This window comes from Sparus aurata, chromosome 24 (genome assembly GCF_900880675.1).
Source record: "Sparus aurata chromosome 24, fSpaAur1.1, whole genome shotgun sequence".
In the NCBI taxonomy this organism is placed as follows: domain Eukaryota; kingdom Metazoa; phylum Chordata; class Actinopteri; order Spariformes; family Sparidae; genus Sparus; species Sparus aurata.
In genome coordinates this window covers 1,444,970-1,472,695 of record NC_044210.1, presented here as the reverse complement: position 1 = coordinate 1,472,695, position 27,726 = coordinate 1,444,970, and the positions used below count along the sequence as shown (strand labels likewise).

Genomic DNA, 27,726 nt, shown 5'->3' with positions numbered 1-27,726 from the left:
CTTTTCTGGATGCCTGGACCACTGCTGAATAATTGCTCTGCCTCTTCAGGGGTAACCCCATGTACCTCGGCAATTGCAGATGTCGTGGCCTGTCACTTAGAATAAAAATACATGTATACATGTAATAAAGTCCTTATAAACAGTGTAATAGAGGGTCAACTATTTAACATATGTATTGTATCAATACATTTTACAATTGTGCTTTCATGAAATATTGAGGATTATACAACAAGTAGTTCCGACCAAGCAATCTGATTGGTCAACAAGAAATTTAGACCGTGCTCAGATCAGCATGACAGCACGCCTGACTCATCACTCAAAATATTACTGCCAAGGCAACATTGTATCCATCTCCATGGCAACATTGTAACTGTCAGAGCTGGAGTAGGAAACGGCAGAAAGATAGGCTACAAAATGAATCCGTGTATGGTCCGTGTACTTTGCGGCCATCCGACTTTCGTTTTGAAGTCGACAAGCGGAAAACGGATAACGAGTCGTTTCCCGTTTTTCGCTTCAAAATAAAAGAACGAAAAACGGAAAATTACTCGTATCCCGTTATTCGTTTTAAAATCGGAAAACGAAAAACGGAAAACGACTCGTTAACTGATATTGGATACTGTGTTCATGAATGGGAATCGGGGATGAAATAACAGTGCCATTTTTCATTCCAGATTTTGCCGTACATCTTTTTTAATGACCGGAAGACGCCGTGTTATGCCGCGAAAACACTTGATCTGATCCGTAGACCGATTAGACATGTCTTTATCTGAATATTCAGAGTTCATTACAGCCAGGAGGTGAAGTGGGATGTCTTGTGGAGCCACGGCAAAATCTGGACGACAAATTTAAAATCTGCACGACAAATATTTAGTGACCCGGAAGTCATTGTGTCCAGATTTTGCCGCAGCGCTTTTTTCATGACCCAGAAGTCATTGCACGTCCAGATTTTGCCCGGCAAATTTGAAGACTAGAAGAACAATAGCAAAACGAACAATAAAATCCATCTTTCGGATATAGCCTTTTAGAGTTGCAAGCCATGGACAGTTACATTTTGTTCAGAGGTGCCAAGAGACTGGCCGTCAGGGAGGATGACATGACTATAACAAAAATTGCAAGACTTTTCCAGGTTCAGTTGTCAATGTGTCATAGTTTTGCACCTAGCATGAACAAGCAAATTCATGCTAAGTGTAAAAGGTTGATTAGCCGAGGTTATGCCATAGATTTAAAAAAATGCATAGGACTCCCTGCCATATCTATCTATCTATCTATCTATCTAGATAGATAGATAGATATGGCAGGGAGCCTATGCATTTTTTTTTTCTGACATTTAGTTCATAAACGCTCTGACAGCGTCTGACGCTCGTGTTTTGAAGTAAACCTACTGTTTTAAACACACACCAAAGGCGTTATGACGCGGACATAAAAGCGGTTAAAAACCGCGGTGGGGAGAATTAGAGCCTCCGCCTCAGCCCCGCTGCCCCTCAGCTGTTGATCCTCTGTGTGACTGCCGGGTCAGCTGCGCTCTGAACGACCGGGAGCCGCTCCGTCGGTGTCCAACTCACGGAGCCTGCTATATAAACCTAACAACCGCAGTCAATCATATTATTGTCGCCACTATATTGATCAAGCTTTTTCTCAAGCCTATTCATATTCACCATTAAGCCTACATGACAACAGAGATGATTAGACAAATGTTCTGAATTATTTTCTTTTTTACATTTTCAAACAAGAACCAGAGATGAGTGATCACAGTAATTCCATGTCCGAAATATTTCACTACTGCAGTAAAGTGCTTTGACATGTAGTGCAATAATTTACCCTTTAATGTCCAAAATATTGCATTTTTTGCATATGAACCATTAACAAAAAATTGCTGTTTGGATACTCAGAAAAATGGTGTTGACACTTGAAGTAATGCAGATGTTTTTGTAATGGAAATCACATCAGTCATTTTACTTTTTACATACACTATTTCATTGCAATGCTCATTACTCATTTTATCCAACTCCACAGGTCAGTGGTGATTCACTGTATCTAACCGACGATACAAACATGGCAATTTTTCCAGATGGCACAGGGCATTTCCAGCAGGCAAGTCTTGCTAGCCGTGCACACTATGAGGTGCATGGGGACCAGGAGCAAAGCCCTGCGGCACAAACTTCTGGCTTTGCACCTTTCAGTTTTAGGCGGCCACCCTCCTCCTCCTCCTCCTCCTCTCCATCACCCAGTCCATCCTACATACCTCCACGACAGGGAATGTATGCCAGAACCTTTCAAAGGTTAGGCTACTTGTGAAACACAACTGATCTGTTATTGAAATATCATCCAGTAATGTTATACCACAATAAAACGTGTCAAGTGCAGCCGACCTCTGCAGCTGAAATGTCATGCATTAATACCAGTCAAAAGTTTGGACACACCTTCTCATTGTATTTTTTATTTTTCTTTATGTTCATGACTATTTACATGGTAGACTCTTACTGAAGGCTTCAAAACTAACCCTAAGCAGAATTTTATTTTGAGCCCCCCCCCATTACAAAATGACTGAACCAGGAAATGCCATTTAAGTTTACAACCTTTATTAGTAGGAACAAATCAAATGAACAGCCTCTTTCAACAATGGAAGTGAAGTCTGACACAATCTTAAAAGGCCCTCGGCACACAAATTCAACCCAATCGACGTCTGAGATGTGCTGGCCACAGAGCAGGATCAACTGGTTGTGCACTTGGAGTAGTGATAGTAGCTTCTGTAGCTGAAGGATGTTGCTTGAAGGCCCTACTGAAGTATTGGGGGCTGGCTTAGTGTGCAATTAATGCAAATACGACTACAACTAATATTAATATTCATTATGATTTGATTTGATGATATTTCTTATATGTAAATATTTTTTATATTTAAATATTTTCATATACTTATTTTTTACATTTTGTACTTAGGTTCTATATTCATACATTGCTGTTTGCTACTGCAACACTTTCAACAAATTTCTCCAATGTGGGTCAAACAAAGGGTTATCTTAATTTATCTTATGTTATCTAATCTTATATGACTGTTATGTATTAAATTCAGCAAGAGATGGCGACATTTTACCTCCATAAAAATAGCCCAAAACTTCTATTGCTAGCATAGATTGATAGGCTACAAACCTGAGCCAACATAGACCACCAACTGGCAAATTAAGCACTCCTTTTTCAACAGAGATGAATGTATATGCAGTTAACAAGACATTCAATAAATGATAATCAGGGCAGCTGGAACATTTTTATCTCCAGTCCACATCTAGACAGAATTATCCTCTCTTCTGTCTCATGATTAGCAGCTGGGGTGTTTAAGCTACAAAGTTTTTCTTTTTTATTTCAACAACATACCCAACTTCAAGTGAAGCACGAGCCTCCTCTTGTTTTGACTTTTTCTTTCTTTTGCTTGCTCCTGATTCATATTGCCGTCTGGAGGCCATCTCTCCACCTGCATCCCACCGCCCGTCGGCAGTACATCCTTTGCGCATTTGCAGAGAATGCGTCCCGTTGCGCAATATGGGGCCCCCCATGGATCGTGGGGCCCTATGCACAGCACTTGTTCTGCGTGTAGGGAGGGGCGGTGTTGAAGTAAATAGTCATGAAAATAAAGAAAAAAACATGTGAAGGTGTGTCCAAACTTTTAACTGGTAGTGTACATAAGAATATGTCTGACATAACAAATCCGTTTTATCCTCAGGTCAGTACACTTTGCGGATGTAGTCGACAACCGGCTGACAACCTCACGCACAATCGTGATCCGTTTCACTGAGGCTGAGGCCACAGTTGAAGGCATCTCAGCCAAAGTTAAAGATGCCCTTGGGACTGATAATACAGTAGTCCTTACTGACTCTCAGGGGAATGAAATCTCTGATTCAGAAGGCACAAGAAGTTAGTAAAATGATCTAACACTTGCTTGCAGTTTATTATTTTGAATTAATGTTAATTTTGAAATACAGAAGTAAACTAAATGTTTTCTGACTGTTAAGCTATCCACTACTGGAAACAAAATTCGCGAAAAATGTTTGCCTTGATGGACGAAGACTTCCAGGAGTTCAGGTCAGGGCGGAGATCAAGAACAAGGTAATGCAACATGAGATGAAGCAAATGCCAGTGTGAAGAAAAAGGTGTCACTCCTTTTGTTAAATAATTTCTTGTATGGACACATGGTTTTTCTGTACATTTAAGTCGCAGGGTCGAGGACAGCATTACTGTCCAGCAAGCCCTTGAACAAATTAGAGAACTGACTGATAACGTGACACGGCTGTCTGAGGTGGTCAAGGCCACAACTTCGGCAGCACTGACCAGTGCTGGCCTGCAGCCAGCAAAGGAAGGTCTACCGTGCCTTGTTTGCAAAGGTATGTTTATACATACTGCATGGGCATGCTGCTGATTTCTATAATTAGCATGCAAAACAATGCAGTCTGCTTCACTGTTCTTCTTAGGTTTACTTTACTAGTGTGCTCATACACACAAGTATGCACACAAAGACACACAAATACATACATAGACACAACACTTTTTAAGAGTGCATGACCTAATCATGCTGCTGAGTGAAGATCACCATGAAGTGTAAGGTGTTGCACAGGGTTAAAGATGTGCGTTCACTGGTTTATAACTGTTTTGTTGTTGTTTACAGTTTGTTAGATTTTTTTATTTAAACCAATAAATGTTATGGTAAGTTAAAGGATTCCTCATTGTCCATCCATAGATCATTTGAGCATGACACCATACAGACAATAGTAGGATAGTTTATCTATTTGATAGTGTGACAGTGTGATACAATTCTGAAGTTGTAGGAACAATTTATGCAATGAAACAAACCTATTTACAATTCTTCTTCTTCTCTGTATATTTACACTTTACACCTCTGACATAGCACATCTTCTCGTGATGTCAATAAGACACTTTAGTGCACTCTGAAATGGGGCGAAATTGTTGTTTAGTGTACTGTGTAACAGTGACACAGGGTCAAATTGCGATCCAAACTCGCTTTCAGCACTTTGCTGGGCTTCCTCGTTGGCAAAAGGATCTGTGCCAAACACACCCTCTCTGGTCAGTGCTGTCCCCACATCCTGCTGGTAGAGGTCTGCTGCAACCTCACCAGCAGGAAGGAGGCCTTCTGGAATTTTAGCTGGGCATCCTTGTCCACAGAGGAGATCTGGTATCCCCTTTCCTGTAAAAAAAAAAAAAAAAAAAAAAGAAGTGCTTGATATTATGTTTCTATCAATGAAAATGGAAAGAAAACATAATAAATGGGAGAAATCACACCTGGAATTCTGTGGGCATTCCATGCCTTGACAACATTTGTGAGGCCAACTCGGGCCATGTGGCATGTCAGGTTGGACACGCAGAATTTGGTCAGCCTGTCCTCCATACAAATTTCCTCTTGGTCACACATCTCGACTAGTGCGGCCTTCAGAGGGAAATTTACCCTTTTGTTCACTTCTGACCACATCCTTTCAATTACATGATTCTGTGTAGGTTAAAAGATTACAAGGACAGTGTCATGCAGCAGGCCCCCGAATGCAAACAAGCATCAATTGTATTTTTTTATGACATGTATTTTACCCTGGTAGATAGAGTTTGGAGGTATGGCTGCCTTTCTTTGTTGTGACGGTATGCAGCCAGCTTCTCCTGCATATACAGGGTCAGGAAAAACTCCCGACCACAGTCTACCCGCACTTGGTCCCATATCCCATAGGACAACACAGCTGGTCTGAAGATAATACACAAACAGAAGGAAAACTTTCAACTTTCATACTCATTCTGTTTTTTGACATTACAAATACATTTAACCCTTTAACATTTAAGCAGTTAAGCACATTTTTTTTTCTTTCTATTTTCTTACCTGTACACTTCATCATAAATGATAATGTTGTTTTTGATGGGCATAGTGGAGTGCCCAACAATCTTCTTACTGTACCCATCAATAGCCATGACATGGGTCACTCCAAACATCACCAACTTTTCATTTTGGTCAATGTGGATTTTGTGACCCATGTACTCAGCCGTGTAAGGCACCGGGTTAAGGTTTCTGGAACCCTGAAGAAAATTGTGAAAACTCAATGATCACTGGTATGAATAAATTCTCAATATGTTACGATGACATGCACAGACACTGAATTTGGCTTTACCTGCTGCCTTGCTGTATGGTAAGGCTGATGAATGGTCCGTAGGACTTTCCCCACTCTGCCCTCGGAAGCTTTGACCCCTTTGGCCGCAAGATATCCAGTCATCATTTTTCTTCCGTAGGAAGGCCCGGTCTGAGGAAAGGATTTTTATTTATGACATTATTGAAATTAATTCATATGTGTTTAAATGTCCAAATACTGTGCATGTTGATCTACTGCACATTACCTAATCATGTGTCATGATATAAGTCTAAGACCTATTGTGCAAAGAGGGTTTATTAGAAACAGTAGAGCCAGTAAATAAGGAATGTCTATCTATCTATCTATCTATCGATCTATCGATCTATCTATTCAGTGCATCTTATACCAGACTATATATATGTAGGCTATGTGACGATAAAATCACTAGGTTATGTCCTGGCTGCACAAATGTCAGTGAAAGACTTGTCTTTATTTATCTCAAACACGAAAATACAGTATCACTGGCCACATAAGTATGTTTATCTGCTCTTACTGTTCATTATGAAAAAAAAATAAGGCTGAGATAAGAAACACCCCTTGACATACACGGCACCCCTTTGCATTGGCTTACACTGGAGACGTCACAGTCAATCTACTGTCAATCAATAGGCTATATGTCTATAAGAAGGCCGGACACTTTGCATGTGTCCTAATCAGTAGCGTAACATCATGGTGATAGGCCCCGATGCAAATATAGGATTTTTTGTGCCCCTTAACAAACGCACAGCCACTTTTTTCCAGGTGGGCCGATCAATACTGGGCCAATGGACGGCCGTTTGTTTATTTATATTCATTCATTCATTCATTCATTCATTCTGCTGCGCCTAGATGTTTCTCTGTCGACCCCAAGAGAGTGAGAAACTGGCGAAAAAGTCAAACTGAGCTTCAGCGTCTGTCCGAGGAGGACAGCAACAGGACCAGGCTGCCTGGTGAAGGGAGGAAGAAGGCTAGCGAGGAGCTGGAGATAAACATTCGGGGGTGAGCTATCAGTCAACGGGCACGCCACGAGAGAGTGTCCCGCAAAATGATCAGGGCGATGGAGAAACAAATGTCTGCCACCGTGAGTGACAGCAGAGATGAGGAGTTATCTGTGAGTGCTGGTTGGCTGAATCGTTTCCTCCGCCGCAACAACTTCACCTGCAGAAGACAACTATTTGTTTTTGTTTTTCTTCCTTCATGGGCCCAGACAAAAGTTACCCCACTGGTCCTAATGATTATGGTAATGTTTTTTTTTTTTTTTAAGTCATGCTGCTAAGTTCGTAGCCCATGCGTAGTCATTGTTTATGGTCCAAAGCAAACATGAACTAAAGGATAATACATTCTTCACAGTGTCCTGTTTATTTACGTTGGACTATGAACTCCATAGCGGCATCGTTACTTCCCATGCCATTAAAAAAAAAGTAATCACCATAATCATAAGGACACATGCAATATCTTATGGGGGAGAGGCAAGTGTCCGGCTTTCTTATAGACCTATAGCCTATTGATTGACAGTAGATCGAACCAGTGGTGAGCCAAATTGGACAGTGACAATGATTGACCTACCTCTTCAATTGCTTTCGCAACTTCGCCTTCCAGTCGCCTGTCTGGGCAGAAATCTTTCACGCCGAGTCCCTGCTCAGAGCACCACCGGCTCACATTCCTCTCGGAAAAGCCTCGCAGAAGACCAAAGTGGTCAGTCAGTGCTGCGGCTATATCGCCACAAGACATCCCACTTGATCTCCTGGCTGTAATAAACTCTGAATATTCAGATAAAGACATGTCTAATCGGTCTACGGATCAGATCAAGTGTTTTCGCGGCATAACACGGCGTCTTCCGGTCATTAAAAAAGACGTACGGCAAAATCTGGAATGAAAAATGGCACTGTTATTTCATCCCCGATTCCCATTCATGAACACAGTATCCAATATCAGTTAACGAGTCGTTTTCCGTTTTTCGTTTTCCGATTTTAAAACGAATAACGGGATACGAGTAATTTTCCATTTTTAGTTCTTTTATTTTGAAGCGAAAAACGGGAAACGACTCGTTATCCGTTTTCCGCTTGTCGACTTCAAAACGAAAGTCGGATGGCCGCAAAGTACACGGACCGGGTGTCATTCGTTCATTCGTTTTTCAAAATAAAACCAAAAATGAGAAAACGAAAAAACAACTCTTTTTTTCTCAGTATTCGTTTCCAAAACTGAAATGAAAAAAACGGATAACGACTCGTTTTTTCAGTTTTCGATTTTATGCTCGAATGAATAATGGAAAAAACGGATAACGAGCGTTTCCCGTTTCATGGGATATGAGAGGCACCCATCTGCAGTCAAGATACCGGAAGTGCCAAGCGGAAGTCTCTTCTTCGTGTAATGTATTGCATATTCGGCGTCCACACGGATCTGTGGATCAGGAACAGAGAGCGAGGGAATGGTAAGAGAAATAGTCTTGTAATTATCATCCAACGAGTGTGGTTTGTTCTCTAATATGTAATTCGTGCTATTATATATATATTACAAATGCGATGCATCGAAGAATTAGAGTGTCATGTATCGTGAAGGCTGTTTATCCGCTTGACTCGATGGTCCGGGCTTAGCCAAAGACAAGAGTATTGTTAGAGTACCAAGCAGTTCCGGAGCGACTTGTATGTGTCAGATGAACTGTTGTTTTGCAAAGAAGCAGACCTGAGAAATCATAATTAAAGGTGTAGTGCGTGAGAATTAGCCACCTGTCCAAAGAGTACTGTTACTGCTGCTAACAGTAGCTGCTGTTAGCTAGCTATCCCCATTAGCTACAGCCCTCTTAGCTGACTCCGCCCTGGCTGGGAGCTCAGAGGCCAGGGGGAGAGTTTCCACTGCTAGCTGGTTAGTATGCTAACTTGACATAACGTCACAAGTATAATTTCTCATTTTGTTCGTCTTTGCTATTTTTTTTTTTATTTACAACAATTTTCAGAACAATTTTGGTATGCAAACATTTAGCCTACTGGATCTGCCTGAGAGCTGCTCATGTTTTTATTCAACAAAACCCATAAAAACACAAAATATACTACTGAATGAATTCATGATGAAGTCAGAATGTTTTTGATGCATTTTACAGTACTGTACGGTACAGTATTTAGGAAAAGTGTTTGTCAACTTCAATACATTTCAAGGGATATGTTCATCAAGTGTCTTTTTGAGATCATATGCCTTTACATGTAATTTTGAATGATACCAGTGTTTTTGCATGTCTAAGGGCATATTGTAACCAGTGTTACTGGGTTGCACTCCTTCGAGGTCTGTGGATAAGTTGTAGCACAGAAAGCAAGTTACTTTCAAGAGATCCCTACTAGTAGAAGTCAGTGGAGTGTTTCACTTTTTTAAGTATACATAACTGTTTAAAGTAAGGGAAAAATACATTTGTATATACTGTGGATGTTAAGTAACTATTTGTCTCTCAGGTACTGTATGATTTTTAAGACAAATTACTCTCCCTTTTTAGAAAAGATCATCTGCAGATGCAATCTGCCCTGCAGAGATGGAGGCCATTTTCACTGTCCATTTTGTGGAACTACAATTATCCAGAAAGACACCATTATGCCCCATCTTATACAGTGCAAACACAAATGTGATATGACCCAACTCACCTCGGCTCCATCCTCTCAACCGTCCTCACCAGAGACCCACCCTACTGTTTTATCATCAATGAGTGTGGAACATTCATACACATTCTCACCTTCTGTGTCAGTCGTCAAAATTGACCATTCCTACAAACAAACAGTATCCCCGAAGACCTCAGATCTATCTCAGTCAACCCGAGCTCTAACCTCAGAGGATCCCATTGCTCCAAAGGAAGAAGTACCTGGGGATGTGCTACCAACTCATGTGAGGTGCCAGCACTGCCCAGTGGTTTTTTGCAAGAGGAATTTGTTTTTACATATCCAAAGAAAACATGGCCAAGTAAAAGACATAACAGCACAATCTCACTTACAAAGTACATACGTTGACCAGAGTAACGGCCTCTATGCTGTGAGAAAAACTTCCAGAGGATTGTGTGTTCCAGTGCATGTGCAGCGCAAGACATGGGGACAGCAACATGTGATGAGATGTGAGATGGATGTTTGTTTTTCTACTTTGGAATATTTGGCATTGGATCACAATAAATGTTTGTCACAAAAAAGTCCAAGTCAAGTTATTAATGTTGCCAGCATGATAGTGTAATGTTGTGCATAACTGTATTTCAGACATAAAATGGATTTAATAGAGTACTGACCATCTGACAATAGGAAAGTCTAATTATTAAAGTCATTTAATAGTTAAACATGAAAATGAACACATCTCCAGACCCAGGAACTCCCTGTTCTGTTGCATCACACTTCTCATCACACACACTAACCTTTGGTGGGCAGGCTCAGCCACATACGGGAAAGACAGGGAGAGCATGACAGCTTCCTGCAAACAAAATCCTATATAATATCCGGGCAATATAGTCCTTACACTGTATTACCGCCAATGATTTAACGTGCTGGCCTTGTGATTTTTCAGTTGTAGCGTGAATGATATGTGTGAGCAGCCCCCCACACACACAAACATTGTATTTACGTTTAATAACTGCAATATTAATATTTACAATCAATATTAATTGTAAATTAATTAAACATTTATTAATAAATAAAAACTCATATTTACCGTATACTAATGTGATAGTAAGTATGACATTTGTTGTGACCGTTTTAATTCTGTAATTTGAGAATTCAGTTTATTTAATCTTAGTTTTTCTTTAGTCATATTGTGTGTGTGTGTGTGTATGTGTGTGTCTGTGTGTGCGTGTGTGTGTGTGAGTGAAGCCCCTACCACAACACAAACATAATATTCACATTTGCATTCATAACGTTTATATTGAAGCTAAATTCATGAAATGTTAACATTATAACTTAGTGATTATTATAGGCTTCTAACTAACGTGTGTAAAGTCCTGGTGAGACAATTAACTAATCAATTATACCGTTACAATAAACAGGTAACTGCACAAAATGCATAGAATTATGTTATGTGTAAACCATACAGTCTATGGTGCAAACGTACGTGTTTTTTAAGTTTTTTATTTTGGTGATTAACTGACTTCCAGTATGGATTGGATATGTGGCGGCCATCTTGACTGCAGATGGGTGCCTCTCACATGAAACGGGAAACGCTCGTTATCCGTTTTTTCCATTATTCATTTGAGCATAAAATCGAAAAAACTGAAAAAACGAGTCGTTATCTGTTTTTTTCATTTCACTTTTGGAAACGAATACTGAGAAAAAGAGTTGTTTTTTCATTTTCTTATTTTTGGTTTTATTTTGAAAAACGAATGAACGAATGATACACGGATTGAAATGGATCGGTTTGTTGTTAATTTTGATTTATTTGGCAGTCTCAGTTTGGATGAATGGTTGGAGGAGGAAGAGAAGAACCAAGTGACAAAAAAGGAAAGATTTGTGTCTATGTCACATGAAGAGCTCAATCAACTGGAATTGTCCAAGAATGAAAAGACTCACCATATCAATGTCTTGGGCTGTCAGATGTTTTCAGGTGTATCTGAAAAGCACTAAACAGGATGTAGATTTTGTAACTATAGCAAAAGAAGAGCTGAACAGGATTCTTTGGGAATTTTACGGGTCAGCAAGAAACAGCTATGGTCTAAGAGCACATTGGAGGTAAATAAAGTGATAAATCTGAAACTTCTCTGTTCTTTATAATTAGATAATAAGATTAAAATGAAACAAGTCTGAGCTGAGTATTTTATCATTATTTTCTTTTTTCAGAAACGTTATTTATCACTCATGAAAATAAATCACAAACCACCTGTCAGCTGCCAAAGTCACATTTATAGAATACATAGAATAGAATAGAATGGAATAGTCTTTATTGTCATTGTACAGGAGGGTACAATGACATTGAGGGTGCTCCCGCAGAAACAAATAAAAAAGCAACACATAGAATAAATAGTAATATAAATAAATACGATATATAGCCCTTTAAGGTGCTAAAGGGAGGTAGAAGGAGGTAGGCCCAGGGGGAGACACTGTCTGTCACACCTGCTGGTGTGGGACTTTGTTGACCTGTAGCATCTCCCAGAGGGCAACAGATGAAACAGGGGGTAGGCAGGATGTGAGGGGTCTCCTGTGTTGGCCTTAGTTCTTCTGAGGCAGCAGGATGTGGTGATGTGTTCCAGGCTGGTCAGAGGGCAGCCGATGATCTTTTGGGCAGTGTTTATGACCCTCTGCACCGCCTTCCTGACAGCAGCTGTTGAGCCTGCGTACCACACACCCAGACAGTACGTCAGTACGCTCTCCACAGAGGAGTGATAGAAGGCCAGCAGCAGCTTTGTGTCCAGTTTGTTTTTCCTGAGGACGCGCAGGAAGTGTAGTCGTTGCTGAGCCTTCTTAACCAGGACCCTGATGTTGTAGGTCTAGGAGTGGTCTGCAGAGATGTAGGTGCCCAGAAACCTGAAGGTGGTGACAGTCTCCACCTGTTCTCCATTTATGAGGAGGGGGGTGTCGTCATGTCTGTTCTTCCTGAAGTCCATGATGAGTTCTTTTGTCTTTTGGACATTCAGGGTCAGGTTGTTGTCTGAGCACCATAGCGACAGTTTCTCCACCTCGACCCTGTACGCTGTCTCGCCTCGCATGAGTCCAACCACTGTGGTGTCATCCGCATATTTAATAATGCGGTTGGTTGGGTGAGTTGGAGAGCAGTCGTAGGTGTACAGGGTGTACAGTAGAGGGCTCAGAACGCAGCCTTGAGGGGAACCAGTGCTGAGTGTGAGTGCAGTGGATTGGTGGGGGCCGAGTCTCACAGACTGTGGGCGACTTGACAGGAAGTTTCTAATCCAATTGCAGGTGGGGAGGGGGATCTGTAGTTCCAGCAGTTTGGTGATGAGAATGTCTAGAATTATGGTGTTTAATGCTGAGCTGTAGTCCACGAATGATTTTATTTTATTCATGATTACAGACGTAAGTGTCCTGTTTTAGCCGAGAGGGGAGCCTATTCTCTTCGGTTTGAGAGACACTATTGTGGCCGCGGTAAAAACGTTTTATAAAAAATATAAAAGAAAAAATCAACATCTGTGTTATAACTTGGGCGATAAAAAAAAAGCATTTTCTGTTAATTTGTGCAGTATTGATTTAGTTCGGGAAATTCTGAGACTGCGATAAAACATCAACGTCAGCTCAGAGTTCACTCATCTGGGACTAGAAAATCCTTTCTTTCGCTAGGTCGTTACTAAGGGTTGGATTATTTGCTGTAGTGGTAAAATACGTTCCATTACACATATGAGTCTACTGACATGACTGATTTTGTTTCAGTCATTAGTCAGACCCCATGTGTTTCCATGGAAACGCGACACACTCGCAAAAACCTTTAAAATTTGAGAGCAAATTGTCCATCAACATGGATATATTTTGATTAAACATTTTATTTTTGTTGGTATTAGTTGTATAATCGCAATATTACCCTCGAGGGTGTGCTTTAACGTCATTTGAGCACTTCAGCGCAAGCGCCTCGGTCCTGACCGCATCACTGTCGTGCTCAAAGGACATTAAAGCACACCATCTCGGGAAACATTGTTTAAGTACAACCATCTCTGGTGTCTCTTAAAAACAGCACCACATCTTTAAATATTATTCAGCACTACTGGACAATCCGAAATGTTTATATGTTTCCACCACTTCAGCGAGATTTACCAACATTTTAGACTGTCATTTGGACAAATCATATTTTTCTTTATTAAAAAAGGAATAGTTCAGTGTAGAGTTAAGTTTTAGGTATGAATGTGTTATGTGAGGTTATAAACTAAATGATTCTATGAACTGTTATTGTAAGTTTTGTAAGTATAACAAGGTTACAAGTTTCATTTAATTGTTATTTTACAACGGGGTTGTATAACGAGATGAAGTTATAGTCCCATTTGTTACTTATGTGGGCAACTTTTCTCCCCCTAGCGTTTCCAAGTGGCATGATTGAATGTGTTGATTTTTCTGTGTGACTAAGGGAGGTTTACAGTCTGTAAACACAAAAAAACAACCTGGATGGACTGATTAAACTAGGGGTAAGTGGGGAAAAAAATCATATTGTATTTAACAACAACTCCCTTTAAATGGAAACAATTGATAGTCCATCTACAGAACACTTAACCTACTCACTTCTGGACACAACACATTGAGGACAAACTCAATCCTGTCTCCAACAGTGTAATCTGTAGGGGTGGTGTCCATGATATTGGACAAGTATGACCGTAAAGCCTTGAGGTGTTCTCCATCCTCAAAATAAACAGGAGCCTGGAATTTGGAGTCACCAAGAAACCTCTCCAACCACTTGGATGACACTTCACCAGTCAGGACAGACTGTGCACAGAAAATGCAGTAAAACATGTGAGTGCACATGAATGCATTTCAAAGCACTTTGTCTTTTGCAACTGTATAATAGTAGTGGAAAGATCATATAGATGGTGCATTTTCCAACCTACTTTGAGGTGTTTCTCTGTCTTCCCTGTCTTGATGACATCCAGTATTTTCTCTGCTGTGTCTTTCTGCTTCTGTGCTGCTTGGATGTGTTGGGGGATGTCTTCAGTCAGCCTAAAGCTCCTTGGTACCCTGAAAACTGGTGGCAGCATTCCAGTCAGGAGACATTTTGCCTGGCTTGTCCAGTGGGCAAACCTTTTGCCTTGCCTTTCAATTAAGGAGAACAAAAATTCTGAGATAAATGTCCACACTGCAAGTAATATGCAACCTTTATTTTCTTTTTTTAACTGATATTTCTTCTTTTACTTTTATTTTGTAATGGTTTGGTATTATGACCAAACTATCCCTTTGTTAAAGTCAAACCAGTTACAGGCGTCATACCCCTCAGTTTCAAATCGCTCCATGAGGCGGACACACCACCACTTTGGAATCACAGGCATGTCCATCTACAACGTGAGGGTCACAATGAGAAGATTTAGTATATTTCATTAAAGAGAAAGGCATTGTGCAATATTTGCTACATGTCAAGTACATTCTCTCTTTATGAAAATAAAACAATGTAACAACAAAACCCCTAACCTCCTGAAACTCAAACGGGACACTCCTCGCAAGGCAAAGGGTGTACTGAAACAGAGAAGATGAAAAACAACATGGGATTAATCCAAGTTGGGCAAGCATAGATATACATGCGCAAGAAAAAACATCTTACCATTAGCATAAAAATCCCACAGTCATTTCCTGCCATCTGGCGCGGCAAATCCTAAAAGAATAAACATAGTCAATTTTAAAATTATATTTACAACAACATATCTGAAAAATTATTTACTTGCAGTGTCCCTGTAAAGATCAACTCATTAAAAATTAAGGTGTTTGCATACATCGACTGTTATGCACTACTGTTTTTGAGGCTACTTTAAATCCACCTACAAAAAAGCCAAGCAATATTATAGAAATTGACCTTGTTTACTGCCTGCTTTAGTAGTTCATAGCTAAGTCTTTATACATGTTGCAGCAAGTAAATTATAAGTCACCGGAATGTCAAACCCGGTCCTCTCAGTCCATCTGCCAGGATCAATTTTCTGTGCAATACCCCTAATTGTAAAAACAAAAAAGAGAAATTAAAGGTTTTGAAATCATCATGCAGCAGCTTATCAACAGCCCATATGAACGTGGGGTATATCTTGATCCAAACACTCATTACAACATGGCCAGTGCTTGGGTCCTTGCAACAGACATACAAAAGTACAGATTAGAATTTGGTTAACTCATTGATGCAAACATCAATCTGAAAAGTGACAAGACCCCCTTAATATGATAAATATGTTAATTTATCATATTAAAGACACTATCAGTGTCTGACTCAGAGTCAGTTTCTGGCTCGGATGGCTCAAACAGGTCGGGCTGGGTCCGTCTGATGATGCTGCTAGCTTCCATTGTTAGCGTAGGTTACGTCCTTGTACAGTACACGGAGGAGGATCCCCTCCCTGCGTGGGCGTGGTTCCAGTGCCTCTAACTGACACGCCCCCAGCGTTTCACAGCAGAGAGAAGTGCTTGTTTTTCCATGATTTTCAGACCTAATTTTATATACTTGGCAATTGTTTTAATCTTTCAAATTTGGCTCAGTGGTCAATAACACATGTTTCTGTGGTATGACAAACTCATAACACAAATTTATTTCTGCTTTACACGGACCTTAATGTTACCACAGCTACCAAAAGAAGTTAGACTACTTTGCTTCATCACCCCAAACCTAATAGCGCACAAGTTCTGGCGAGCAAAAAGAGAGGGTGACTGGTTGCTGCAACAACAACATGCCTTGAAGAGATGCTGCCCTATTTCTTTGCCGCTGGTCATCACAACTACTCAAGATGGATCACATGGCATCTGCGCGACATGCAGCACCTTCCTGCTACTGCCAAGGATGACCTCCTCGCCGGAAGCCATGTGTGCTGCCACTCAGATGGTGCAGCTGCACTGAGTGGAGATATGTTTGGGGAGCAGACATGCATCAAGCAAGGGAAGGGAGTGAAAGGCATGTGGTGGTGGGGAACAAGAGAAGAATGGAGCTCTCTACCCTCTTTATCTACGAGCTTGGCCTGGTCCCTGCATCCATCATCGGTAAGGATGGATGCCTCAGAAACAGTAACAAGTCTGTTCAGCGTCTTGAAATCCTTGTTCCCAATCCCCACCCACCACACGTTGTACTTGTTGATGCATCGCAGCTAATCTATCGCGTGGTGTGGCCATTGTAAGGCACTGTGGCTGATTTTGCAGCGAGAATGGGGCGCCGGCTTGATCACTACATCACCCAAACATTTGTTATCTTAGACCGGTATGAGCAAGTCTCTGCCAAAGACCACGAGAGGCAGGGGCTGGGGGGAGCTCAATAGAGTACAACTGTCACTGAAAACCCCCCTACCTAGCCGCAATAAAGTGATGAAGGACAAGACAATTAAGTGGAGGCTAGGCGAGCTCCTTTGCACACAACATAGGAGATCACATCAAGATGGTCAGACAGTATTGTCACTCATGACAAAGCAGCCAGGCGTGGTGCTAAAACTGTCCACATTCTCAACGACAACACTGATGTGTTTGTGCTCATGGTCTGTTGGTGCTGGAGGGTGGGTATCACATGTCACCTGCAGATGTAGAGGTGGCTATGCATGCTCCCTAGGGTGTGACACCACCTCCTATCCCGTTGGCAAAGGGCAGGTGTCTGCGCTCAAGGCCATGAGAGTAGTACCTGGTGACCTGCGTCACTTCATTGGACAGGAGGGAGCTACTGATTTGCAAATCACAGAGACAGTGAGGTTTTTTTTTTCCTGGCTCTGTACAGCCGCAGGAAGTCTGCATCTCTGAATGTCGCCAGATATGACTTATACCGAAAGTGCAAAACCCCCCCAGCACTGAAGACACTGCCTACAGAGCGCAACGTGCACCTCCATGGACGGCGTGCCTATCTACAGATGCTGCTTTGGAAACCAGCAGACCGCCCTGATCCACCAGCTATGGACATCACCAAGTTTGGATGGAACAAGAAGGACGGTGAGAAGGAAGGAAATCATCATGCCTGTCCTGGATGCAAGCCCCCTGTACCAGCTACTGCTTCTGCAATGCTATGACAGTACATGCTGCACCCAGCTCACACACTCACAGCAAGAAGAGCAAGACGACAAAAATGTAGTCGAAGAAGAAGATGTTGATGATGAATATATGGTTATATAGTGCAGAGTAGCAGAAGTACAAGGTGCTATTGCTTGATGAAAGTTTTCTAGTTTTCTGCTGTGATAATTTTGGGTATACTTCTGTTTTAAAATCTGTTCCAGGACTTTTGTGTTCTAACTGTAACTTGTATTATACTCCTTTCTCTGTATTATTTAGCCATAGTCATAGTTTGATATGGTACTTGCCTTTGTTACCTCCAATGTCACCTCAGAGTGTAATGTTATGTGAATTAAAATGTACATATTCTGCATTATATGGATAATTGTGTTCAAAAATATCCTGCAATTTATTTTTATAGATTCAGTGTCCTCTAAAACATCTAAATTGACTCAAAATTAATCAAAACTGGGAGTTGAAATATGGTTTGAACTGCCATTTTGAATTTTGAAAATGTTGGATATTCCTGTCGGCATCAAATGTTGATACTTCATGGAGAGCACCTTGATCTATGCCACCCTCACAGAAGAAGCACTTGTGAATGTCCAGTCGTTGCATTTCATCATTACATGGGCTTTCCCCCTCCAGATTCAACAGCAGCGCGTTTAGCTATGTACTGTCACACACAAATAGGATTTAATGTGATGTGATGCAGAACTAATGGCCAAACTATGAACTCAGTAGATGGCTAAATGAATAACCTAAAGTTGAATTAAAAAATAAAAGAGAAAACCCAAGATCTCTTAACATTTAAGCAATTTTTGCTGCCTTTTTTCTATAATTTCGCCTATATTATACAGGGCTTTTGAGGTTTTTTGGGGTCTAAGATGTCTTGGTACTCTATTTTACACTTATAATTTGGAAGATCTACTGGCCAGAGCACAAATTAACAAAAGGAAGCCTTTTTTAGTGGTCTCAAATGGCCATTACCATGAAAGTTTTACTCGAGAGGAAAAAACTAAAAAATGTTTTTCTTGGATATTGTTTTGTGAGTGATTTGACACTAAATTTCAATATTTCAGCTGGGCTCCTAGGCTGAAATCATTCAGGAGGTCCTAAAAAGGCTTCATGTAAAATTTGGTGCTTTTATCACCTCGGTAACGGTAATATGTAATTTGTGCGCTAACCAACTGGACTAATATGGGTTGACGGCAAAGCCATATTCATGAAGTAATTGGTTTTTTTTTCATTTTTGCAAACAACTGTTCTGCAACCTGACTGTTGAGCTTTCCAGACAGCTGAGGAACCAGATTGAGTCTTCTTAGGAAATCTCTCTTGTCTTTTGTGTTTTTTTCATGGAACCGGTCATAGAGCACATAATGCTCTGAGGAACCAGTAACTGGATGTCCACAGTTATCGTGCAAAGGCGCTCTGGTGTCCAGCCATGGCAATGAGACTTTCACTGATCCATTTTGTGCTAATTTGATGTTTTCCTCTGTTGGCTCCATTAAGCGCCCCTCAAATGGTCTGAAAGGCAGCTGCTCTGGTTCTCTAAGATTGGTGTGTGTTGCGAGACCCCGTGCGAAGTCATAAATAACAACATTAGGCATGTGTTTCCAGGACAAAAGCATGTCAGCAAAGTCCCGTGGGCTCTCAGCTCGAAGACTGCATTTGACGATGTATACAATCCCACAGGGGCACATGATCACTGCCCATCCACCTGCAAGAGGAACCGGTGAAGTCAGCCTCACAAAGTGAAACATCTCAAGAGTTTAGATTCATATTTACAGAAGAGCAAACCTTTTACTACAGATTTGCAAAATAGATAAGATCATACATGCAGTGTTGGGGAGAACTACATAGCTTAGATTACAAATTGCTGTAACTTGCTGGTAGTTAAACTACATCCACATTTTGAGCTGCATCAAGTATTTCAATTACTTTTTGGGTCATTTTTTGTAGTTTAACTACACAATTTGCAGACTACAATTTTGGCCAATAACATGAAATATATATTTTTTTTAATACAAAAAAAAGACCTATATAATATACATTTTATTTTCATTGAAAAAAGGCATGAAACATGAAACTACTGCCAGGGTGAACACAGTAGCTTTCCCAACACTGCATAAATGCTCAGTTCAAACCTGAACAGCTGAAATCTAACCCACCTGACGCAGCCAAATCTTCTGAAAGATTTTGTTGTAAGTTTGTCTGAAATTCATTTCAGTGGACAACCTAACTAAGAGGTCACTGCGTGATTCTGTGGAGTCAAGCCCACACTCTCTGCAGAGCTTTCTGATAACAGGAACCTATATGGATATATATATATATATTTTCAGTTAGAAACAAATTACAACCTTAGATTTCAAAACAATGTATGCTCTGTAGAAATATTTAAGAGCTCACAAACCCTCTGCTTAAAAAGCTCTTCTATCAGATGATCTTCAGTTACTGCAAGTTCTGCATCCTCCAGCTTGGCTTTAGGGGAATTCACTTTTTCAAATTCAGTGTTAAGCACCAAGTTTGACTGACGTGTGTTTTTCCCTATCCATGGAGCCCAAAATTGGTATGTAGGTGTGACCTTGAAAGGGTTGTCTCTTGCACCTTAAATAGAAATGACATATAAACATAACAAAATATTTAGTATAGCAATCAAACTGAACCTTTTGGATATGGTTCCTCATTAAAATGGGTGTCTGCAGATATCAGAGACTTCAATAAAATACTTTCATTTTTAATTATTTACGTTAATACATTTTAAAACTGTTTTTTTTATAAAGGCTATTAAAGTAAGTTATTAAAATCCAAATACTGTTGGTACGTAATTAGACACTATAAAACTGGACCAGCGCAGAGCTAACTATTAGGTAGGCATAGTGTAGGTTTCTAACGATTGTGTACATTGTTATTGTTACAGTCTTCTTTAGGTCAAATAACGAGGTAATTGATTATGATTGATGATTGATTATGAACTGATTTCAAATGATAAGGTACTGTAGTAAATCTTACAATTGCTTTTTGACTTCTTAGGGGAAAAAAGTCTTCTTCGATTTCTGTCCACAGGTAAGTATGAACTTAGTTTGGTCAAAGGGAAAATTTGCCAAATTCGACCTTACCTCTGTCTATCCGAGTTAGGGATATCGTGTGGGAAAACACCTGCAGTTGTTGCAAATCTTCTCCATGTCTCTGCAGTGCAGCTTGGTGTCTCTGGGCGCTCTGTTCTTCCTTCGTAAAATTATGCACTTTGCGTCACTGGAAACAGGAAGAACAACAGAGCAGCCAGAGACACCGAGCTGTGCCACAGAGAAAAAGATAAGATCAGCAACAACTGCAGGCGTTTTTCACATGATATCCCTAACCTAGATAATAGAGATAAGGTTGAAAATCGGTAAAATTTCACTTTTAATCCCCAGGGGGGCTCCAAACAGTTTCAGGGGAGGTTCAGTGAATGGAGGAGAAAAATTTTACAGTTATCACAAGGAGATCATATAGAATGGCCTAAATGTGTGTGATTTGGTAAAGATAACATAGTTCAGAGATACAGTCATTCGGGGGAATTTTATTGTTTTTTCCACTTTTCCAGAGCCAGAAACTAATAGATGCCTTTTTTTTTTTTTTAGGGCATTTTTTTATGCTTTATTATATAGCGACACTTTCAAAATTAACAAAGTAAACTTCGGGAGGAGGCCCACAGTGTCAGACTTTGAAAACCCCTGATCTAGACTTAGCCTGAAGACAGATCTCAATTGTTTGGAATTCAAGACATTTTAAGGCCTGTCAGACACCCATTATAGGATTTCATTACTTCTCACAAATCCTCGTCCAATCATTTCACTTGACACCGTTTCCCAAAAATGGTCTATGTCAACTTCTCCTTTGAAGTTCTCTGGAGGTTTCTCGATGTCACTCACTAAAAACAGAATTTCAAGAGAACATTACAATATATTGGAAAAAAGTAACCTTACAGATTGTTAACACTGCATTTCACAACATCATTATCGTGAACAAAAACATACCTGCCAGATGAAAAGCACCCTTCCTATGTAGGTCCATTATCACCACTGGCGGGTGATCACCACAGGAGACACATGAATAATTATATTCATGATCTGTCAAAGCCTCGAAATGTAAGTAGGCATGGAGCACCTTGTCAGAATTGGGAAACTTTGCACCAGTTGTCAACTGCAGATATTCCACCGCTCTGCTAATTGCAGTGTGGACCTGAAAAGAAGAGAAACAAATGAATACGATGCACGTTCCACAGTGATTTACTCTTTCTAAATTTACTTTAAGGATTTCAAATTGCCAACAAGTACACTGCACGCTGTAGAGCTGGTTTGGTGCTGCTAGCTCAAAAATAATCAAAAATAATAATCAAAAATATAAGGAAAATTAAACTTAATTTTATTAAAAGAGGAGGGATGAAGGATAGAGGGAGAGATAAAAGGAGGTGTGGAGAGAGAATAGCTTGAAAGAGATAGATGAAAAATAAAACAGACTATGAATTTACATATTTTTGACGATCTTTCTAATAGTCAACACTGATTAACTTTCTTACAATATCTCAGAACATTTTGTAATTATAGCTGCTGTGCAGCTGCGAGTTGGGGCCAGGCATTTTGAAACAGAAGCAACAGGAGAAGCAGAAGGAGAAGCAGAAGGAGAAGAACAAAAATGAGAAATATATGAGGGTCCATTAGCGGAACTGCCCACACCATAATTATTCAAAACGTATAAAATTAAAAGTATCTCTGAAATCATGCATTTCTAATCTACACGGCACAATATCTTAGTAGGCATTAGCATGTTTATTCTGCATCACCCAAGGCTCGAACTCACAACTTGAGACACCAAGGGCCAGTCATGACCTTGTTGAGCTACTTGCCAGGTGAGAAGCCATGGATGGCTTAACAATATGACTTAGTCCAGTGTTCAAATGTTCAGCTCGTCATATATGCTGCTTTCCAGACAATGTCAGAGGTCGGAATTTCTGACCTCCTACTAGAAAAAATACACTAGAACCATCATATTTAAATAAATATGTCAGTAACATTTACCTGCAGTAAGTTTCTCAGTGTTAGGCATAAGGGTAAGCTCATGATTGTCCGATCATCGAAGTTGTGGACGCCATTTTTCCACTCTTGATACCGGTAGCACATTCCACATTGTGGGCAGTATTTGCAGTAAGTAGCAACCTCTGAATAAAGGAAAAACCAATGACATAAAGATAAGATATAAGATATTTTACACTTAGAGAACAGTAACAGCATTGACATTACAATAATTACAAACAGATGAGACAGATAAATATGAGAACGTACCTTCAATTACACACCAGTTGGTGAGTATTTTAGCCTTTTTTGTGATAAGGACTGGGTCACTCAGCGGTACAGTGCCCACACATTTCTGGCAAAGGGTTTCATCAGGGACTAGGCGCCTGGGGTACTCTCTGTCTGGTACTGGATGACGTACGTTTTCTGGGAGAATAGATAGAATCTTCTTTTTGTTTTTAATGTATGACACCATTTTTTGTAGAACTGCACCTCTTGGGGGATATATGGGACTGCTGTCTTCATCACTCCTGTGTACATTCTCAATCACAACCTCTTCTGTGCTGCGTACTGTACGGAAAATACTGCGTTGTGTCTGGAAGAGGTGCCATTTGGCAATGTAACTGTGAATGCAGGATCGCCGCAGGTTGGTGCATGGACAGGACCACCGGTTCATCTTTGTGTCGTATACCACCGTCACACGTCCTACTTGGCTGTGATGTGATACTGTTGGTTCATACAATGAGATACATTTTTTTGTTTCAGATACACAAATTGTTTCAACTGACAGAGGTGCGCTGTTGATGAAAGCAAGTTGTTGGCGTTTCAAGCAGTCCATCTTTGCTCCCTGCCCAAACCATTTTGAGGTTACCATCTCATTCAAAACATTCAGAGACAGTGACTCTGCCTTGGCAGTTGAAGTGGCATATGTAGCTGATCGTATATGCTGGCAGAGATAGTTTGAAAGGCCACTCCGATGTGCAACATCCATATTAACATTCACTGTTTTCACATAAAATGCGGTGATTTGTGCCCCAGGTCTTCAACTGCACATGTAATGGTATGCTGTGCCCCTGAAACACTTTTAAAACGGCATAAATACCGTTCTCTTTATCAACCGCTTCACCAGTGAGGTGGCACCTTGCATTTATGTCTCGAATTTTTTCCTTTGTATGTTTTCCTTCAATGTGTCTTTTGAGGTTACATTTGTTAATCAAAATATTGCAAAAAGGGGAACCTTTTTTGGATCACAGTTCTTACCCACACTCTTTTTTTTGGGCAACTGACTGGAGCAGGTGAATGGCCAACTGACGGTGCTGAGGCTGGGCCAGAGAGCAGAGGGGGAAAACTGGCAGGACCAGGTAAACGACCAACTGACGGTGCTGAGGCTGGGCCAGAGAGCAGAGGAACTGACGGTGCTCAGGCTACGCCAGAGAGCACAGGGGGAAAACTGGCGGGACCAGGTAAACAACCAACTGACGGTGCTGAGGCTGGGCCAGAGAGCACAGGGGGAAAACTGGCGGGACCAGGTAAACAACCAACTGACGGTGCTGAGGCTGGGCCAGAGAGCAGAGGAACTGACGGTGCTGAGGCTGGGCCAGAGAGCAGGTGAACAGGAAGATGACACTGAGGATTTGTGCTTCAGCAGATGAGTTAAAAAGTCATTGCGCTTGAAAATCACTCCCGGGCAATATGGGCAGTGATAGTGAAGCTTCTCCTGGCATCCCAGCCCACATCGGTGAATGGTCAAGCCTACATAATTGAGAGATATAAAGTTAGTAATTGCATGCAAAGTTATATGTATTTACACATATGTAGTTAAATGTATGTTACCTTCCAGGACAACAGCCCTATTAAGATGGCCCTCTAAATGGTCCTCTACCTTGCTCTTCCTTGCTGGCTTAAATTGCCTTTCATTACAGAATGGGCAGTTAAACAATGTCCCATTCTGGATAGGTCGTGGATCTTCAAAAGTTATGTGGGTCTAAAACGACAGAGGATAACACAGTGACATTAAAACATTGTGATTTGCAAAGTGCTTTTTCACCAACATGTTATCCATATACGTAAAGCACTGCTTATCAACAAGATGAATCTAGATCAGTTTATTCATCCAGACGGAACAGTGTGTAACAGTTTGGGTCCGTGTTTCTTGGTTGATACGAATATATACGTAGATGCCTCATTGACCAGGTTGGCCCGCTGCTGCGATACGTCAACGCCATATTGGAGGAGGCAGCTCCGCCCCGTAAACTGATACGAGTCAATGGCGTGAACCTCATAAAGCTGCTTCTACAAAGTGCTATAAGTTAATGTCTTTCATTGACACGCACAGATATATTCAGGAAACAGAGAGGAACCAAAAACACTGTTTGTAATGTTTTTTGATGATTATAAACGTTAACTATTCCACATGTTCAGTATACAGGTCGGCACCAAACCATTTTATAATGTTTTTATGAGTGATTACAGCTGCTAATGTATGTAAATGTGATGATACATGACAGTTAAATGTTGAATCTGTCCATGATAACCACATCCTGACATGTAAATGTGGCATCTGTGTAAATAAAAAACATCAATGTCATTTTTATGAATAAAGTGATTTTTTAAGATCTAAGTACTAATAATAACAATCATGGCAACAAAAAAATGTACAAAGTCTGCAAATCAAGATCAGAACCTGCAGCAGCAGTGAGCCTGCTTTCTTTTCTTTCAGCAGTGAAGAGATATACTCCATGACAGAACATTATAACATGATAATGTATACAATAACATTTCATGGTTAAAAAACAAATACAAGTAAAGTTGCAGCAGGCTACTATTATAAATATGCACCATAAATAGTTTTCATTATCATTATTATTATTATTATTATTAGTAGTAGTAGTAGTACTATTTTTCTGCATATTCTTGACTTTCAAAGGGAGCAGCTGTAATGCTGCAATCTCCCATCGGGGATTAATAAAGTATTTCTGATTCTGATTCATATATTATGCAGTCAGTTGTCCATATTTAAAGTTAAATTACAATAAATTAACCAAGTTGACAGTATGGTAGACATGTCTCATTTACATGTAAGGATTTGGTTATTATAACACGGATTCAATATTTAACTGTCATGTATCATCACATCAGCGTTGCATACATTAGCAGCTGTAAACACACACAAAAATGGTTTGGTGCGGTGCGGACCTGTACACTGAACATATGAGGAGTAGTTAACGTTTATAATCATCAGAGAACGTTACAGACGTTGTTTTTGGTTCCTCTCTGTTTCCTGAATATATCCGAACGTGTGTGAATGTGTAAATGAGAGACATTAACTTATAGCACTTGGTGGAAGGAGCTTTATAAAGTTCACTCCATTAGCTTACGAGGCTGATCTGCCACATCCAATATGGCAGCGACGTTGACGTACGATCCAGCGCTCAATGAGGCGTATATATGTCTATGGTTTGTACCGCCACACTGGGGTTTCCACAGTGCTTTACGTTTATTACTAACATAAACATTAACTTACTATGCCCGGTTGTACGGCTACTATTTTATCATACATGAACAAAAATATAAAAATAGGCGTCCGTCCGTAGTATGTGCGCCGCTCAACTAACGTTAGCATAACAAATACAAGGCGCTATCTGATGATGTTGCTCTCTCGTATCTAGGCAACACAGTACACAGTCATAAAGGTACATTTCACAATTTCGACTGTTAACAGTAAATGAATAAAATCTTTACCGCTATATCATTACCACTGATTAAATTAATGAATTAATGCTTAAGTTTGACAGCTATCCCATGGTATAGGCTGACATTAACGTTATTCATTGAAGGTAACGTTAGCTAACGTTTGCTGAGGGTAACGTTAGCTAACGTTACTTAATAACCTTAAAGCTAACTAAGGTTAACTTTACCACTGCTTACGATTATCAAAACGTTAACATTAAAACTCAAAAGATACAACGTAGTCACCAACAAAGAGTAGACGTAACATAATATACTTAATAATCACTAGTATTTTACACAGATTTTACCGTTCGCTGTACCGCCATCTTTCTCAGAATGACGAAATCATTCTGAGAAAGATGACGTAGACGTACGTCTAAAACGGTGGCAGTCGCGCATGCGTACGTCTAAAACGGCTGCGTCTAGAACTGCGGGGGCGGGGCCTTCGGGGCGCTCCGGCTCTGCAGTTAGACCCTTCTCTGTGTTTGCCTAATGGTAAGTCCGCCCCTGCTCCAATAATCCAATTTTCTCACTGGCATCTATATTCGGATAATTGCAGTTGTCTGGTTGAGTAGCATAGTTGCACTATAGCTGTAATCTGACTAAGCTGTGCATGTAAACGCACTGAGTGGTGGCTAGCTGAAAATATGTCCAGCAGCACTGAAGCATTGTCCCTTTATATGATCACTTAAGTAAGTAAGTAAGTAAGTATGCAATGTCTCTGCATCAATACCATCAGATTTCTGTAGGATACCAGAAAAAGTTAGATAATGGTAGGATAATGGTAGGCTTTAGACTAGTTTTTATTGACCATGTGACTACATGCTAGTTTTTACTGATGCTAACTTTTTGACACTTTAGCCAAGGCTTGGCTACTTCTTTAAATAGCTTAAGATGTCTATCAGAAAATAGTTTGATAGAATATGATGATAAAGTGGTAGGCTACAGGCTAGGTTTTTGTGATTGACCACTTGACTACTTTTGATTTTACCATTATATTTCACCTTAAAAACTATTTACCTTGCCTTGTTTGGTGTCATTATTTTCAGCACAACCTCACATGTGTGAATGAATTTTTTTCATTTTGACACACTGTATTAACACAATGGACCTAAAATCACAAAAAACATAAAATCTGAGTAGGAAAAAGTTGGATTTTTTTCACTGTGAAAACCACAAATATGTTTAACGAACCATTTTTATTACTTA

The 27,726-nt window shown here is 40.3% G+C and overlaps 2 protein-coding genes across 2 annotated transcripts; both read right to left on the bottom strand.

The window, feature by feature from the left end:
* On the bottom strand, nucleotides 1–23,793 carry LOC115576803 (uncharacterized). The gene is made up of 11 exons (XM_030409374.1): nucleotides 23,059–23,793; nucleotides 22,795–22,934; nucleotides 21,754–21,958; nucleotides 21,543–21,647; nucleotides 20,148–20,341; nucleotides 15,664–15,724; nucleotides 15,342–15,392; nucleotides 15,212–15,256; nucleotides 15,014–15,078; nucleotides 14,638–14,839; nucleotides 1–89 (listed from the first exon to the last, which is right to left on the bottom strand). The coding sequence occupies exons 1-6, from the start codon at nucleotides 23,777–23,779 to the stop codon at nucleotides 15,704–15,706; spliced, it is 1,386 nt and encodes a 461-aa protein (XP_030265234.1). The 5' UTR covers nucleotides 23,780–23,793; the 3' UTR covers nucleotides 1–89; nucleotides 14,638–14,839; nucleotides 15,014–15,078; nucleotides 15,212–15,256; nucleotides 15,342–15,392; nucleotides 15,664–15,703.
* A 208-nt stretch (nucleotides 23,794–24,001) lies between these two features.
* On the bottom strand, nucleotides 24,002–26,852 carry LOC115577360 (uncharacterized). Its single transcript, XM_030410403.1, has 3 exons — nucleotides 26,826–26,852; nucleotides 24,622–24,772; nucleotides 24,002–24,540 (listed from the first exon to the last, which is right to left on the bottom strand). Exons 1-3 carry the CDS (start codon nucleotides 26,841–26,843, stop codon nucleotides 24,002–24,004), a joined length of 708 nt encoding a protein of 235 aa, XP_030266263.1. The 5' UTR covers nucleotides 26,844–26,852.
* Between the last annotated feature and the right edge of the window lie 874 nt (nucleotides 26,853–27,726).